Source organism: Ursus maritimus, unplaced genomic scaffold (genome assembly GCF_017311325.1).
Source record: "Ursus maritimus isolate PB19 unplaced genomic scaffold, ASM1731132v1 scaffold_11, whole genome shotgun sequence".
NCBI classification, from domain to species: domain Eukaryota; kingdom Metazoa; phylum Chordata; class Mammalia; order Carnivora; family Ursidae; genus Ursus; species Ursus maritimus.
The window spans coordinates 2,315,752-2,333,025 of NW_024423453.1; the positions used below are offsets into that span (position 1 = coordinate 2,315,752).

Consider the following 17,274-nt stretch of genomic DNA (forward strand, 5'->3'; position numbering starts at 1 on the left):
TCCTTCATAATGTAAACAGATTCAAGTCTCTTCTATTAAAAAAACCCAACAATAAAAAGCTCCTTGTTAACCTTATATTTTCCCTCCTTCTTCTGCCATTTTTCCCTTCACAATCAAGTTTCTAGAAATTACAGTCTTCTCACTTTTTTTCCATTTTCTCATTTTCCAACCTCTCATTTCCTCAACCCCTTGCAACCAGCTTCAGCTCCACGGAAATTACTCTCAGCAAAGTCACTATATATTTATTGAGCGCCTCCTATGTGCCAGATCGTGAGGGGAGCACTGAGGATACGGAGGGGAACAAGATAGGCATGGTCCTTGCTCTCTGGCAACATGCAGTCTTGATTTCTGTCTCTAGGGAGACAGATTTTAAACGAATTAACATGGAAATAGATGCACTATTACAAATGGGGGTAAGTGCTTGGAAAGTGAATGGGGCATGTTCTTGAGTGGGATGTTAAGGAAGGTCTCTGTGAGGGGGTGGCATTTTCAGCTGATAAAATAACCATTTCTAAATTCCTTATACTACTTGATCTTCCAGCACCATTTGACACTCCTAACCATTCCTTTCTTCTTCAACTGCACTCTAGGCTCTTCATCTCTTTCTCCAACCCATCTATCTCTGTCCCCTCTCTCTGCTCATCCCTCATCAGGCATTGTTCAGGGTTTAGGATTCAGCTTTCTCATCTCCCGAACATGCTCCCTAGCCAACGGCGTCCACACCCATAGCTTCAACCCTGACCGGTGTGCTGAAGCTCCCAAACCTGTATGTTCAGCCAAGATTGTATCACAGGCCCTTGGCTCACTTTGCTTCCAAGTCCCTCCATTCGGGTCTCCCCCAGGCAGTTTAAGTCCAGAGGTGAAGCCAATCTGCTCTTCCTACCACATGTCTTGGTCAGCATTGCTTCTTGGTGAAGCCCAAAACCAGCTCGCCAACCTAGATTTCTCCATCTTCCTTACTGCTCTCTCACCCACCCACACAGATATTTTTCTAAAAATTATCAAGTCCTGATAACTCTATATCCTTGGTATCTTCTCTCTTTATTCTCCCATTTCCATCCCCATTGTTCTTCCTTTTGTTCAGACACTTGGGCCCCCCAACTTGCCATCTTTCCCTCTGCCCCACGGCCTTACAGGACTCCCTGCCCCCAGGTCTTTCCTCCTTCAATCAACCGTCTTCTCTGCTGTAAGAATGACGTGTCTAACATTTGCGATCGATCAGATCATGCTGCTGCTCAGAATTCTCCAATGGCCCCAGCTCTGGCTCCCGCTCCATGCTTTAGTCCGTGCCTCCCCCACTCGCACCCCCTCAGCTCTCCCTCCTCTGGTCATTCCCTGGGACCAGAAGGATGCACACAACTTGAGCTTATGTCTTGCCCACTCCCTTGACCCCCACCCAGAAATCCAGAACCCTGGGATTCCCTGTGCACTCAGTTCAGAACAAGGGCCTCCATCTGTGTTCTTGCACAGACCCCAGAAGTATTGGGGAGGGCTGTTTGTACCCTCATACGTTCCCCGCTACTTTTACCTCCACTGAATTTCACCCAGGGGCTACGTATTCACTCTCCTCTACCTGAAATGCCCTCCTCCTCTTTGACCCAGAGTAAAAGTCCTACTCCTCATTAGGTTTTAGCTGAAGGGTCTCCCTGCCACCCTAGCCAAGCCAGGCATGCTTCCCTGTGCATTGTGACTCACAGCCCTGTGGTCGTCCTCTAATTCCTCCAGAGCACTGCTGGCAGCTTCTCCATTTTCTTTGTATGTCCTGGCCCATCCTGGGCCTGTAAACATCATGAATAAAGGAAGCTACATGTACCAGCCAAGAACTGCCTCTTGCTTACCCGATTGCATCATTGCTTGCATTTCAATGGCACAAGAATTTAGAATAGGCACACAGAAACGTGGGGTGCGGCATCTAACATAATTAATATTAGCTACCTCACGGTTGAGCCTTCCCTGTGTGTCAGGCACTGTGATAAGTGCTTTACATACATTATCCCATTTATTTTCACTATAACTCTGTGAAGCGCACGTGATTATTAAACCCACTTTACAGATATGGACACCAAGGCTCAGCAGAGTTAAATTGAATCTCTCAGGTCACACAACCAGAAGGGGAAACACCGAGTCCCCATCTAAAGACTCACACACACACTCTTCCGCGGTACCTCACGCTGTGCCAACACACTGCATTAGAGCAACCTATCAGAGCAAAACGCGCAGTCACCCCTCTTCCAACGGTACAAAGGCATCGAAACATGTGGAAAAGTGTGGTTGGGACTGCGAAGTTCCTGTAGGACCCGTAGGTACTTTCCCTTAAGGAACAAATACAGAGCAACAATAAAAATAAAGCTGAGCAATCAACCTGCTAAATCTTAACTCCAATTTTATTTAGTGTGGGTGTTTGTAATAAGACACACTTAAAGTAGTTTTTAAAATTAAAAGTCCTAATAGAAAACTTGTTCCAGGGAATTTATTAGGGTTTTTTTTTTCCTCTTGTTTTTAGGTTAAGTAATTAGGCTGCTTCTAGAACAGACACAGAAAGGGAGCAACACTCTCATGAATTAGAATTTCTTCCCTCTTGTCTGAGGCCATGAATCCTCAGGTAGTTAGAGTAACTTATGACTAATATCAATAATGAGTCAGCAGAGGAAAGAATTATCCTGGCTGTGTGCTCGGCGGCATCAGAGTCACCTACTAATCCGAGCATCAGGGTCAGATTCCCCCTCGGAGGGGAAGCCGTGCCATCCCCTCGGGCAGCAGAACCAACTTGCTGGGCTTCCAGGAAATGGATGCATGTTAAGGACAGAGGCAGGAGAACGTGCTGGCTGCTGGCGACAGACAGAGGCTTAAAAGGAATTTCAGCTTGCCGCTCATACAACTGACTCAAAGCAGGATCTTTGAAAATCGGAGCCAGGGGGCAGCTCGTCAGGGCAGGATTGCACAGCTTCACAGCGTTGGGTCAATTTTCTGCCAAGGTTCACAGGGGTAGCGGCAGCAGCTGGAGACTGCCTGCTTCTTCCAGCAAGCAAGTGCCTGCTGGCTCGCAGGACATTTGGCACATAATCCAAGCAAACAGGTGCCATCTCCCTAAAGATCAGCAAGAATTGCTCCAAATTCCATAGTGCCCAGCTCATGGCTGTTAAACAGTCATGGCCCTCGTTCTAGGGTTAGCTTCTAAAAGGAAGGGCTCTATTTCCCTTCTTCCTCTCCGACCCTTCATCACGGCCACTGCAAGCCTTAGTGCTTTTTCTGTTTTGGCCAGTTAATTCCCACATAATGGGTGGAAAAAGACCTCAAGCATGGAGACATTATGCGATTGACTGTTCTTTTAAGGGCAAGCTAATAGTATGGTGAGCAGCTCTCCTCTGCTAGGTTAACAATAAAAAGTATAAAAATAGCTCCATTTTTATGTGCTCCGAATGCTAGGTATTACATGCCTTATAACCATTCTTGTCTTTATTTCTCATGCCAACCCTGCAAAGCAGGCATTGGCCAATCCTATTTAAGAGATAAGGAAACAGAGGCTGAAGGAGGAAGAATAACTTCAATAAGTGGCGAAGTATCTAATTCCAAAGCACGAAAGCCCCCCATCTTGAGAAGTGGTCTTATTAGGGACAGCCCTGGTTCCTAGAGAAGTACCAGGCCCAGCTTCTGCTGATCACACGGACAGTTGTAGCCTATGCCACGGTTATATTTTTAAATTCCTTTGTATATGCCAACCCTTACAACAGAGCTGTTATACCGTGTGCTATCTCTTTAATATCACCCACTTCATTTCCCAGGGTCTGGGCACATACCTGGCTCTTCATCATTGCTGATTAGTGCTTTATATGTTGTAAACAGTCATTCTCTTCATTCAATCAATAAACTCTCCTTGAAGCCCACTTCGCTGCTGACAGTGTCCTACTTTCTATGGGAAAGAGCAAATGAAAATGCTACTCATCTTGTCCTCAGAGAAATCTAGAAAGGGGAGAGAGTTCTAAATGGAGGAAAGAGAAACCCTACTCACATTTTGCCTATTCTCCTTCCTTGTTTCCCCGCACAAAAGGAGGGGATACTAATCTGATTGATCTGGTTCTAGAACATTTGTTTGGGCCACACTTACTGATGGGCAGGTGCGATGGTTAATTTTATGTGTCAACTTGACTGGGTCACAGGGAGCCCAGATATTTGGTGAAACATTATCCTGGGTGTGTCTGTGAGGGTGTTTGAGGATGAGATCAACATTTGAATTGGTAGCTGTAAAGCAGATTGCCTTCCCCAATGTGTTGAATCCAATTAGTTGAAGGTGTGAATAGAACAAAAGGACTGACCCTCCCCCAAGACAGAATGAATTCTTCCTGCTTAATGGCCTTCAGAACTGCGACATCAACCTTTCCCTGCCTTCGGACTTGCACTGAGACATTGGCTCTTTCTGAACCTGGAACCTGCTGGTCTTTGGACTTGAACCACATCATCAGCTCTCCTGGGTCTCTAGCCTGTCAACTCACCCTGCAGATCCTGGGGCTTGCCAACTTCTATAAATCTTGTGTGTGTGTGTGTGTGTGTGTGTGTGTGTGTGTGTGTATTCTGTTTCTCTGGAAAATCCTGCCAAGTAGAGCAAGATTACTCTATTTTTAGAGTTTTGCCCTTCTTTTACTTCCATTGCAATTGGTACAATTGGTAAGCTGAAAAAAAATGTTCTTTTAGTTAGCTGGCCTTCTTTTTTGTTGTTCTTATCTGTTTATGTGCATACCTAAACTTACTGGTCTTTTTTTTTTTTTTAAGATTTTATTTATTTATTTGTCAGAGAGATAGAGCACAAGCAGGGAGAGCGGCAGGCAGAGGGAGAAGCAGGCTTAGCAGGGAGCCTAACGCGGAACCACTTCATCCCAGGACCCTGGGATCAAGACCTGAGCCATAGGCAGAAGCTTAACCGACTAAGCCACCCAGACATCACTTAACCTTACTGGTCTTTTGTTTTCGTTCCCATACCCAATAATAAATTAGAAAATGGGATTCTAAGATTTAGATTTTTTTCTTTTAAGATTATTTATTTATTTATTTGAGAGAAAGAGAGAGATAGAGCACAAGTTCGGGGAGGCAGTGGCAGAGGGAGACTCCCTGCTGATTAGCGAGCCCAACACAGGGCTCGATTCCAGGACCCCAGGATCCTGGGTGTGTCTGTGAGGGTGTTTGAGGATGAGATTTGCCCCTAAGATTTAGATTCTGCCTTGGAGCACAGAAGATACTCCATGGGTCTTGAGTTAAAGCCCACAGCTTTAAAAGCTGTGGGCTTTAATTCAGGTTTTACAAAAGCTCTGAATTGGGGAGTAGAGGTCACTGGCCCAGCCATAAATTGGTACTTTGTTTTGCACTTGCTGTTTTCCCTGGTATGTAAATTTTATTCAGGAGCTTGGTGGAGAGGGGATGAGTGGCAGGGATTTTTAGGTCCTTGGCTTTAATACCATCAAAGAAAACCAAAACTTTACTACCTGACATAACCCACTAGCTACATCACAAAGTGTTGTCTTGGAAGCACAAGCCATCCACTTGGGGATCTCAGAACACACTTTGACTTGAGAGCCTTGGCGAATGTATGAGCTTTTTTAGGTCTCTTCTCCCAATTCTGGTTCAAGAAACATCCTTGGAATATAAAGAACATCGGGAGCTAAGCAATGCATGTGATAGGGTTGGGTTAGAGTGTGTCATCCGTGTTTGAAAAGAGACTGCTGTATGCTGTTCAAGTTGGCTGAGTCGGCCAACAACTCCGGCCATCTCTGCAGTAGGAAACAATGCTTGAGGTACGCTTACCCACACGCCTTGATTAATGCCCTTCATTACTCACACCCTTAAAGCCTGTTAAGTTCAAATAACTCCTCAGGTGCCCATTAGAGAATGTGATAAACTATATAGTTTTGTCCCCCACAATACATCCAGACATAGTTAAAAAAAAATCAGGGTCACATCTAAATTTACACACCAGTACTTCCAAACTCTCCTTTCTATCATGAATACATTCGTGTTTTGATGTGATCTTACCCATTTAAAATGGGCACCACTCTCCCCTTATAATGGTTTCTGGGTATAATCCTTTTACATCTCCCCTCTGCAAGGAAGAGTGGCTGTGGGTCTCACACAGATGCTACTGAGGAAAACGACCTTCAGGAGGCAGAGATAAACAAGGCGGCTTTTCGTCTTCCCACCATCGATTTTCTGCAAGGCGAACCACAAAGCTGCTTTGAAATCCAGGGGAGAGCTGCAAGGGAGAGGCAGATAAAACTGAAGGAAAGAGCGGATTTGAAACAAAGTTAATCTCTGTCATGTGGGTGTAGATGGCTATTGGCAAAGCTGAAACTGCCAGCTTTTATCAAGAGAGAATTTGGGTTATTGTAAAAAGAGGGCGTTTTAAGTTGCTAAAACGGGGTTAGGGGAAGGTGGTGTGTAAAACAAAGAGAAATCTGAAAGAATCTTGGATATCTATTTTAACACTGCTCAGGGAGGCTTCCCTCCTGTTTATGTTGCATAATAGGACCAGACATATGATTGTAAGAGTATTTTTTGTGTCAAAATTTCTTCTTAAAAACAACACAATAGATACAAACTTTGGCTTGATAGTTTGATAGATGAGTTAAGACTTTTATAAAAATTGTAAGTATATTACATTTGTTTTTAAGATTTTATTTATTTGAGAGTGTGGGGGGCAGGGAGGAGCAGAGGAGGAGGGAAAGAATCTCCAGTAGACTCTGTACTGAGTGGGGAGGCTGACTGGGGGCTGGGTCTCAGGCCCCTGAGATCATGACCTGAGCGGAAACCAAGAGTCCCCCGCTTAACCAACTGAGCCACCAGGCGCCCTAAGCATATTACACTTGCATAATACTTTCCCTTTTACAAAATGCTCTTCCCTGAGCTTCATCATAAGCCTGGGAGATAGGCTGGATAAATGATATTATCCCTGTTTTATATGGGAGGAACTAGAGTCTTAGAAACCCCTCGGGCATTGCATGGGGCAACATGCATAAGGATGCATAAGGATGTTGCATGGGGCAACATGCATAAGGGAGAGAAACACTAACACTTTCTTCTTTCTCCTCTTTCTGAAACGTGTATTGTTTTTCTCTGCATCTTTTGACAACTTACTTTCAATGTGTTAGCGTTGGAATTTTGACACATGTTTCTCATTCTCGAGGTGTCTGGAGGTCAAATTCTGACACACGAGATCGGGAAGACTGCTCTGAAGACAGCCACAGTGGAGGCCGAACTCCCTGAACAGTGCTGCGACACGTGGGATTGACCATGATTCTGGTGGGTGGAAGGGTGCTTAGCGTTGTGAAATGAAAGATCCTTGAGAAAGTTCAGCGCCTCTCTCAACCATGAATACAACAATTGCCAGCCAAGCTGAAACCCCAGCCCACAGTTCTTCCTCATTCCAGCCCTCTAAGAACTAGGTGAGCAAAAACACACATGCCATTTGAGGGGAAAGTCATCATGGAGGAGTTAAGGTTTCACCCGCCCTTGAGGCAACTGAATCACTCATGTGCTCTCGTGGGGCAACAAAAACACGACCTGGAGCCAAGATATGTCGGTAGAGGGTCTAGGTTGGGAATGATAGCTTTGGAGTTTCGGTAGGACCTTTTTAAAATTGACTGTTTTCATTTGGCTATTTTGATACAATTCATTTGTATCGGGTATTTAATTTAGCATTTTCCTACAAATCATCTTGTGTTCTAGCTGGTAAGTAATAAAAGTACATACTCAATAATCTACTCATATAAAATTTCAATCAGGCTTTATAAGAAATGCCTAGCTGGTTTTAAAAAGGCTCAGCTAATGTCTTGGGCAGGACTAGCTAATTAAAATAACTAAATAATTACAACAATTAATTTCTTCATTAATTTATCCTGTAATAGAATAAAGACTATTCTACTGACTTAATAGAAGTAATTTGGCTGACAATCATGAACTTTAATATGAATTTTGATATTACATCACTTAATCAAAAGGGGCAGTTTCAAATTCATTTCAGAATGTCATACAATTAATTATCTATAGGGCACTTAATACAGTCAGCTTCTGCTTGAGCTATGGTCATTTTATGGGGTAGTTTCTGTACGTTTCTGTACAAGTATGTAACATCTTGCTTTATGCAAGATATATAAGTCACCGCTGAAATTTTAAATAGTTGTTATCTTGCTGCCTAGGATTCATGCTAAAATGACATTGCCAGAATTTATATTGAAATGAATGGGTTAAGATGTAAATTATTTTTTTGGTAAATTATTTTTTAAAACTATCTTCTTTCATTATTTCATTCACCTCTATATTTACGCTTTAAAAATATATGATTTACAAGTAAACATAATTTGAAGTGTGTGTTTCAATGTCCATACAGCACATTTCATGTCCAACAGGTTTTGTAAAATATTAGTTAACCAGTAGCTAGATAAATATCTATAGATACATTTATTTCTGAAATCTGAACTAGCCCTTTTCTATTACCTGGGATGCTGTTAGACTTAATCTGCTTAGAAAAGTTCATTTAATATGAAAGGGGGGAAGAGGTGTTTAAAAAATTTCCTTGCTACCAGGAAAATGCTCATCTCATACCTCTTTTCAGGCAGCAGATGGTGGCATAAATCAAAATGATTATCTGATATTAACAATAAGGCATGTTGATATGAAAAAAAATCGTGTTACAAACCAAACATAGATAAACCACAGTTTAGGGGAACTATGCAATCATTGAGTTGTATTAGCCCCAAAGGAGGGTTGAAAACTTTTTAACACTGATCAGCGTCTATCAGACTAATTTAGGAAATTAAGTAACTCCAACCGACCTCCTACCTCTGAATTGACATTGTGTGATAGCTTTATGTTTTTGCTACACAGAAGGAAATGGAGAAGTCCCTGAAACTGAATTCTGCCTGTTTACACTATTTGCTCAGGGTAGGCCTTCATCCCAAGGCAAATCTCAGTCATGAACAAATACACAGTCATGCTAGGGCAGATGGAAGACAGGGTGGACAACACGTCTGGGACAAGAACCTCTTGAAACCTTTGTAAACAGGAAACAGGCTCAGAATAAGGAGTTAAAATGGTCACACCGGGCAGTGCATTAAGTTAGATGTTTTATCCTGTCATCTATGTTGCCATATATAATTAATGATAACGTGTGACTACAGAGATTGTTTTTAATCCTCATTACCCATTTAAAAAACAAAAGATTCTCCTTCTTAGTGGCACAACACTATGCAAATTACTCTCTGTGTCATTTGGCCTCAATCCAGTAGTCATATTCCTCACATGCCTTTCAGATCCTTAATGACTCTATATGGTGTCCATGGCAATGAATACATGGTATGTGGGATTAGTAATGATCTTAAAGATAATTTTAGAAAAGATATGTTATCTGATAAGTAATAAATTATCAGGATAGTTTATCTCAGTGAATAAAAATAATTTTTTTAAGTTAGCAAATGACCTAAATGACCTCTGTTTCTTCTGTTTTATGATTAATAGACCTAGAAGCTAGTTACCCCTCTCCCTCCCCTAAAAGTCCCCCTCCTCAGCTTTCCACACAAGACTTGGAGGCTGATACAAGGACTTTTCCAATCCTTTGAGCCTAGTCCCTAGCTAAGGTATAGAAGACAATGACTGAAGGCTAATTCTGACCCTGCATATCAAGGATTTGACTGTAGACGGAGATGATGTGGTTCTCCACCAGGGATGTTTTCTGGGTAATGTTGTCTTGGAGGTGAAGAGGTAACAGTGTATGTAGCAAGAGTTCCTCACAGTGGTTCTACCCTTAGCTCCAATACTTAACTACATTTTTTTGTGCTGGAGGAGTCTTTCCTTTTGAATGGTGAATATGATGGGGCAGCGGAATGGCATCTGCTAGGAGCTGAAGTTAAGTGGCATTTCTCTGTCATATAGTCGACAGTGAGCTTAGTCAACACTTTCAGTTTTTCATTTTTGTATCCCATGCATCGTCTAACAGAGCCTGACCTAAAGTTGATCTGTAATGAGTGTGTAATGGGTTGAATTGGTGTCCTTCTACCTTCTCTATGTGATGGACAGAGAAATCAATCTGGGTTAGGAATCAATCAGGAAAGCAGAATTATAATTTCAGATCTGTCTTTTACTGGCTATGTGATTTTTACAAAATCATTTCACTGTTCTTATTGTTTGAAACAATGATGCTTGGGTTGGATGATCTTTAAAATTCCTTTTACCTGCACAATTTGTAATCTACAGACAACATAATGACCATAGGATGGTTAAAATCTATGGTTTGCTGGTAAATATAACTAACTGGCTTAAAAAAAAAGAATAAAAGGAAAGGTGTGATTTGTGACGTTTGCCACTTCTATGGTGTAAATACTCCTGCTGTGACCAACTTTAAGCTACCACTGTGAGATCATTGAACACAGAGTTGGGAAGAAATGAGTACATTCAGTGTCCCAAGCCACTAGGAGCCAGTTGCAGCACACTATATGCCTTAAAATAACAAGTTATTCTACCTTAAAGGACTGAAAAGTATGCTAATATAGTTGAGAAAAAAGTAATAAGAATGGGAAATGAGACTAAATTCCTGAAGTTAATGCATGGATTGTCAGGTTTTAATGCTTTACATGGTGATCACACTATTGCAGTTTTTCAAAAGAACGGTAGGTCATGTACTGTTTTTTAAAAAGTCACATTTCTATGTAAAGATAGTAGTAATATTTTATCTTTTAGAGTGGCAGGATGCAATATTTAGAATCTGATCTAATGCTTTAAATGCATTTGTTATAGCTCTAAGATTAGTCTTAAGCCAAGACAGGACAGTGTTTTAACCTCCACCCCCAGAGGATTAATCTATACTATCCAGGAATGTTGGCAATACGGTGCCTTGGTCCTCATCCACGCACTGTTTACTGGTCACACGGAGCATTAGAACAGAACAGTATTATGGCAATGCTGCAGAGAATGCATACTAAAAACGTGTCCTCCGAAGGGAGGAGAAAAAAGTAGTGAGGAATGTCAACCCAAGGAGACATGAGGCTTGGAAGTCACGGTAGGAGCTACAAATATCACAGTCTATCTAAAGGGTACTGAATGTGCTGAGACCCAAGTTTAGTCTTCATGTGACAAACATCTATCATAAGACATTAACAAGAAAATTACTCAGAAAAGATATAAATACATGCAACTTAAAAAATATGGCTAACTTTTAAAATGGCTTATTTATAATGTGTACTATTTCTAACATTAAATAAGATAAAACTGGTTTCCAAAACCTGAAGTTTGTGTGTGAGCAAATACTAGTGTCAGACACCAAAGGTTTGTAACACTTCTCTGCTATTTTTCCACATAAAATAAGGTGGTAGTTGTGAAGGGTATTTGGTTTTGAGATTGAACACCCAAACAAAAATCTATCATACATATTCTTGTTTTGTTTCTACTCTTTGGCTTCATGAATGTTTACCGAGGGAAATGAATTATTTGGTTAATAGGAGGTATATGTGGAGCCATCACGTGTACCCATCAGGGGACGGTCTGTGACTCTGAACGTACAACGTCCACCGACTCTACAGCACTCAAGGCAGCAGTCCTGTCTCTTGAGAGTGGGTGTTACCAGATGAAACTATTGCATAAGATCTTTTAGAGAGGCTGTACCACACTTTTGATATTAATCTATAAAGAAGTACAACTGACCCTTGAACAACACAAGTTTGAACTGTGCAAGTCCACTGCCATGTGTTTTTTTTCCAATACAGTACAGTACTACAAATGTATTTTCTCTTCCTTATGATTTCCTTAACGTTTTTTTTTTCTCTAGCTTACTCTATTGTAAGAATACAGAATTTAATACATATAATTTACACAATACGTGTTACTTGACTGTTATTGGTAAGGCTTATGGTCAACGGTAGGCAGTCACAGTTGTAAATGGATTTTTGACTGTGTAGGGTTGGTGGCTCTAACCCCTGTGCTGCTCAAGGGTCCACTGTATTTTTATGGAATTATTTGGAGGAGGAATTGAAAGATCTGGCATCATCTATGCTTTCCAAAAGTTTGATTTAATTTATTGTTCTCATTTTTAAATAGTTGGATGAACACATGCCTTAAAACCTGTTCTAATTTGGGGACTTACCACAGCCTTTCCATTGAACACCTCCATGTGTCTACAACAGATTTGTCTTTCTTCACTCGGAATACCAGGACAATCTCTCCTACAGCTTCCTTTATTTTGGTGGGGTTAGTTCTAGTCATTTCGTGGAGCAAAGAGTTCTTTGAGACTGTCACTGTGTAAAGTAGTCTATACAAATCCCCTATCAGAAGGGCCAAGGCTGTGTCTTTTAACCCTATGTGCATGTTAAAACCGCAGTTCCCAGGGCCTATGCTGGTATTTGATATCCCATGGGCCTGAAAGTGTTTCAGTTCCTCTTCAGATCTGACATCAAGGAATTTGTTTATTTCTTTCAAACTTGGTTAAGTATTAAGATGTATTTAATATTCTTTTTTAATTTAGCATTTTTATGCTTTGGAAAGGAATGCAACTAGCTTAGTTTACTCTGTTGTTGGAAGTTACTTGTTCCGACTTATAGAATTTTAGAGCTGGGTAGAACATTAGAGATTTTTTTCTTCACTCGGTGAATTCAAATTTCAATTTATTTTTATATCACCAGGTACCAGATAAGTTGGCATTGGAAAAAAATTATTATTTTTTCTATCCATATGGATTCTAAAATCCCTAAGTAAGAGATCCGATACAATTTTACACTTAACAGCATCTCCGGTAGTGGGTTGTTGAATACAAAAAGAAGTGTAAATTATGGTCTTTGACCTCAAGGAGCTCATATTTTAATATAGGCCCAAATGTGAACAGATAATTGCAAAATGATGTAATAAGTCTATTATTAGAAGTATGAATGGAATGCTTTGGTAGTTGAGGCTTTAGTGCAGCATGGGGATGACTGAGATGACTGGAGATGCTACTGGTGCTGGAGTCTGAACGATTTATGTGTGTGTGTGTGTGTGTGTGTGTGTAATTTGAGGGCTGGTGGTGGTAGTAGAGGGAAAGAGACTGCTGATGCCAGAAACAAACAGTGCTGATAGTGATAATGTAGGAGTCAATGATGTATTACCAAGGACTTCTGTAGTCATGGGTCATGTAGGTTTAGTGAAACAAATAGTTGTTGAGGTTAGCTTTGTTGGAGCAATCTGCCGTCGAATACCGTGCCCTGCATGTAAACATGGCAGTGATTGTATGTTGTTTCTTATTTTACTGTTGAGAATATTAAATATTCATCATTTGAATGTTTAAAAAACTCATTTAAGAAACTAAGCCTAAAGCTATCAAGTTTCAAGAAAGATCAGATGCAAAATTGTGATGGAGCTTGGCTACTATTATCTTCTCAACGCAGCTCTCCTCAATACCCAGGTCTTCATTTTCCTTTACCCTCCTACCAAGCCATTCAAATCAAATCCCCACCCCTCATCCTTCTCTGCTTTCTCAGTAAGGCAAACTTAAAACTCGGAACCACTCCTTCCAAGTGATCATCAGTATCGAGTCAGGACTATGAAGTCAGATAAGTCACCAAACGTTGAAGGCAAGGACAGGAGGACTTAATATTATTTCTCTTACCATGGCAGATGATGACCTCAAAAATACTATTAGGGAAACAGTGGTAAAATTTTCTTATTATTCTCACATTTTCTTTGTATATTAGATATACAATATGTATCACGGAATGATATAATCACTAGTTATGTCAATGTCTTGCATCTAATAGGTATTTAAAACATATTTGGTGAATGACTAAATATAATTCAATTAAGCAAAACAAATAAAATGACACAGCCTCTGGGACAACTTGAAATCCACATGCAAGAATGAGGTTGGATACCCATCTCACTTCATATGTAAAAATCAAATCAAAGACCTTGGGAGGGATTAATGGGGAATAACTGCTAATAGTTACAGGATTTCTTTTTTGGGGAATAAAAACGTTCTGGAATTAGACAGTAGTGATGATTGCACTATTTTCTGAATATACTAAAAACCACTGAATTGCACGTTTTAAAAGGATGAATTTTATGGTATGCAAACTGTATCTCAATAAAAAAGTAGATGCAAAAAAACCAAAACAAATAGCAACAATAAAACCACAGCCAGACAGTTGAATTGAGGCTCTTCTTGAAATGTCCTACATCTACGTAGTTCCCAACACTGAAGAAGAATATAAGTTAAAGAGGAAAAACAACAACAACAACAACAACAACACTGTTTAGTTAAAATTGAAGATAGTCAAGAAAGGTACTATAGTTCAATAATTCTAAGGTGTACATTTTTTTCATATTTCTGAAATGGAATGCATCTTCTAGTTGACGGTATGCCCAGTTGACTTGGTTGCATTTTTTCTTTCTTTATGGTTCATAAAACTGTGGTATGTGTTAGAGTCAATGAAGCACAGTACTTAATTTTTAGAATAATGCGGCAGAGGCTGCTCGCTATTCTTCAATATGAGTTCTCTTCCCACACAGTAATAATAAAAGTTTTAATAATAATAATGTTCAATGAACTTTTAAAATAATTAAAACTTTAAAAAATAATAACAAAATGTTTTACCTGGGTAAATGACCTCCCAGCCAAAGATTATATTCCCCGTTTTCCTTAGAGCTAGCTGTGGCCACATGTAAGTTCTGGCCGATGGTGTATAAGCAGGAGTAATATGTGCAACTTCCGGTTTGTGCCCTAAAAGAGAAAGAACACTCTCTTCCTTCTCTCCTTTCTTATTTGCTCCCTCCCTATCTCTTTCCTTCTCCCCCCCCATTCTCCCCTTCCTCCTTCATTCCCTTCCTTCTAAATAGCATATGTGATGGTGTGAGCTGAGCAGCCATCTTGATCCGTGAGATGGGAGCCATGTACGGAGGGTGATAAAGCACTGTGAAGATACCTCAGTTCTTAACGATCATGAAACCAGTGTACTAGTCCTAGACTCATTACGCAGACTTTTATGTAAGAAATACAGCTCTAGTTTGTTTGTCACTCTTAGTTTGGATTTCTCTGCCACAGGAGCTGAATAAATGTTCTATCTCCTGTGAATAGTTTCTGACTTTCATTTTTCTGGAAGTAAATTATTATTACTTTTTTCAGTGGGCTAAATTCTTCTCCTAAACAAAACACACACACACACACACACACACACACACACACACACACACACAGGATCTGTCTGGGCCAAAAATGAGTTGCCAAATATAGCATTTACTTATAAGGAATATATTGTGAATAGCTTTTTACTTTTCATTATCATGGAAAGATGATTTCAACCCCCATTCAGTCTATGTTTCTAAATAAAACCTTTGTTAGTACTGTCTGTTCAGTGCAATGGGAGACAGCTTTTTCAGTGCAATTGAGATTTCTTGATAATGCTAAATCTGCCTTGTCAGCCAAATTCCTCTAGCTTTGTGTTGCACTGTGGTAAAAATACATGATCGGATTTCACTGTTAAGGAAATTCTTTCAGCAATACATGTACAGTCATGTACAGTCAAGTTTGTTGCCTAGATAGCTGAACATGTGAGCTATGAGATCAAAAAAATGTTTTATGACAAAACTTTATGGAAATGCAACAATCTGGAAGTCCAGCTCTGTCTTAGAGTGGCAAGGCTATGAAGAATTGGGGTGTTGGGGCTGATATCACTCTGTCCTTTTCACAGTCAGTCTTGGTTCTTCATATTTGAGGAGACGGGACGGTGAGGAGGCCTGTTGGCTTGATCTTATTAATGCCACCATCTAGAATGCAGATTCTTGGATATTTCATCTTCACAAGATGAGCTGCAAACTGAAAAAAAAGAAAAAAGACCAAATTTATAGAGGATATACAAAATCTGTATTTCTCCAATCCTATTTTTGTTCTCAAGCTGTGAAAGACAAAACTACTTTAATAATACTATTACTGTCACTGTTGTATCAATGAATCATTAATTGGGTTTTCAGTATAAACTAAATCACTATTTAACATGTTGACAGCTTCTTTATGATATGGAATAAATGTGTCTCTTTAGTTCTCTTTTAAACTTGTTGGAATAGGCAATAAATATACATGGTAAATATTCAAACAGTACAAAAGGTATACAGTGAGATGTAAATTCCTACCTCTCTTCTCAGTTTCCCTCTCCAGAGGTCATTAATATTACTATTTTTCATGTATTCTTCAGTGATAGTTAAAACATTCTCAAGTCTATATATATATATTTTTAAATATTTTATTTATTTATTTGACAGAGGGAGAGACAGCCAGCGAGAGAGGGAACACAAGCAGGGGAGTGGGAGTGGAAGAAGCGGCTCCCAGCAGAGGAGCCTGATGTGGGGCTCGATCCCAGGGATCCAGGATCACGCCCTGAGCCGAAGGCAGACGCTTAATGACTAAGCCTACCCAGGCGCCCCTCTCAAATCTATATTGAACAATTTTTTAAAAAAGATTTTATTTATTTGACAGAGAGAGAGAGCACAAGCAGGGGGAGCAGCAGAGGGAGAGGAGGAAGCAGGCTCCCCGCCGAGCACAGAACCTGACGTGGGCTCCATCCTGGGACTCTAGGATTATGACCTGAGCCAAAAGCAGACACCCAACCGACTGAGCCACCCTATATTGAACAATTTTTGATATTACTGTCCATTTATTAGTATAATGTCCCAGAAAGGGCCCATAAATTTGTTGTAACATGTTTCTGGAGCAACTTCAATGAACAGTTTGAGACCATAAACCTGGAATGAATTTGAAGGACTGCTTTAAGAGGTCTTCTAGATGGCTAGCAAAACAGGACTTTGAAATGTTAGCAACACATACATACATCTTCCTGACTTGGCCCATGTTTACCTATCCAGGATCATTGGTTATCTTTCTCCATTCCTTTGACCTTATAATAAAGCAGTCCTGAACTGCTTGTCAATCCCGATAGAAATGAGTTTAGGATTCAGAGCATTTTGGTTGTGCAGATTGCCCTTTGCTGGGAACATGCACCATTTCCTACCAGCTCCTGGATACCCTTTAGCTCCTCCTCAAAAGCCCCCCACCTACCCACATCTGCCTAATTTCTACTTATTTCCCTACTCAGGCCATTTCTTCTCTACAAGCTAAGTCTCCATTACAAACCCCTCTTCTTAGCCCCTAAAATACCTCGGGCAAATCTGTGTTTTTTGGTTACCATGTTTATTTAAATTGCTCATTTAAGAGCCTGCTTTCTCTACCAACCTGTAAACTCCCATAGGACAGTGAGCCTGTTCTGTTTATTTTTATCCCTAGTG

At 40.4% G+C, this 17,274-nt stretch overlaps 1 protein-coding gene across 2 annotated transcripts in view; it reads right to left on the reverse strand.

Moving 5' to 3' along the window:
- Window positions 1-12,615: 12,615 nt before the first annotated feature.
- TBCK (TBC1 domain containing kinase) overlaps window positions 12,616-17,274 on the reverse strand; it is a 201,409-nt gene continuing 196,750 nt past the window's right edge. For both annotated transcript variants that reach the window (XM_008689397.2, XM_040626208.1), the window contains one exon: window positions 12,616-15,811. In XM_008689397.2, coding sequence (XP_008687619.1) covers window positions 15,701-15,811 — 111 coding nt within the window. In that variant the 3' untranslated portion in view covers window positions 12,616-15,700. The remainder of the gene's footprint in view (window positions 15,812-17,274) is intronic.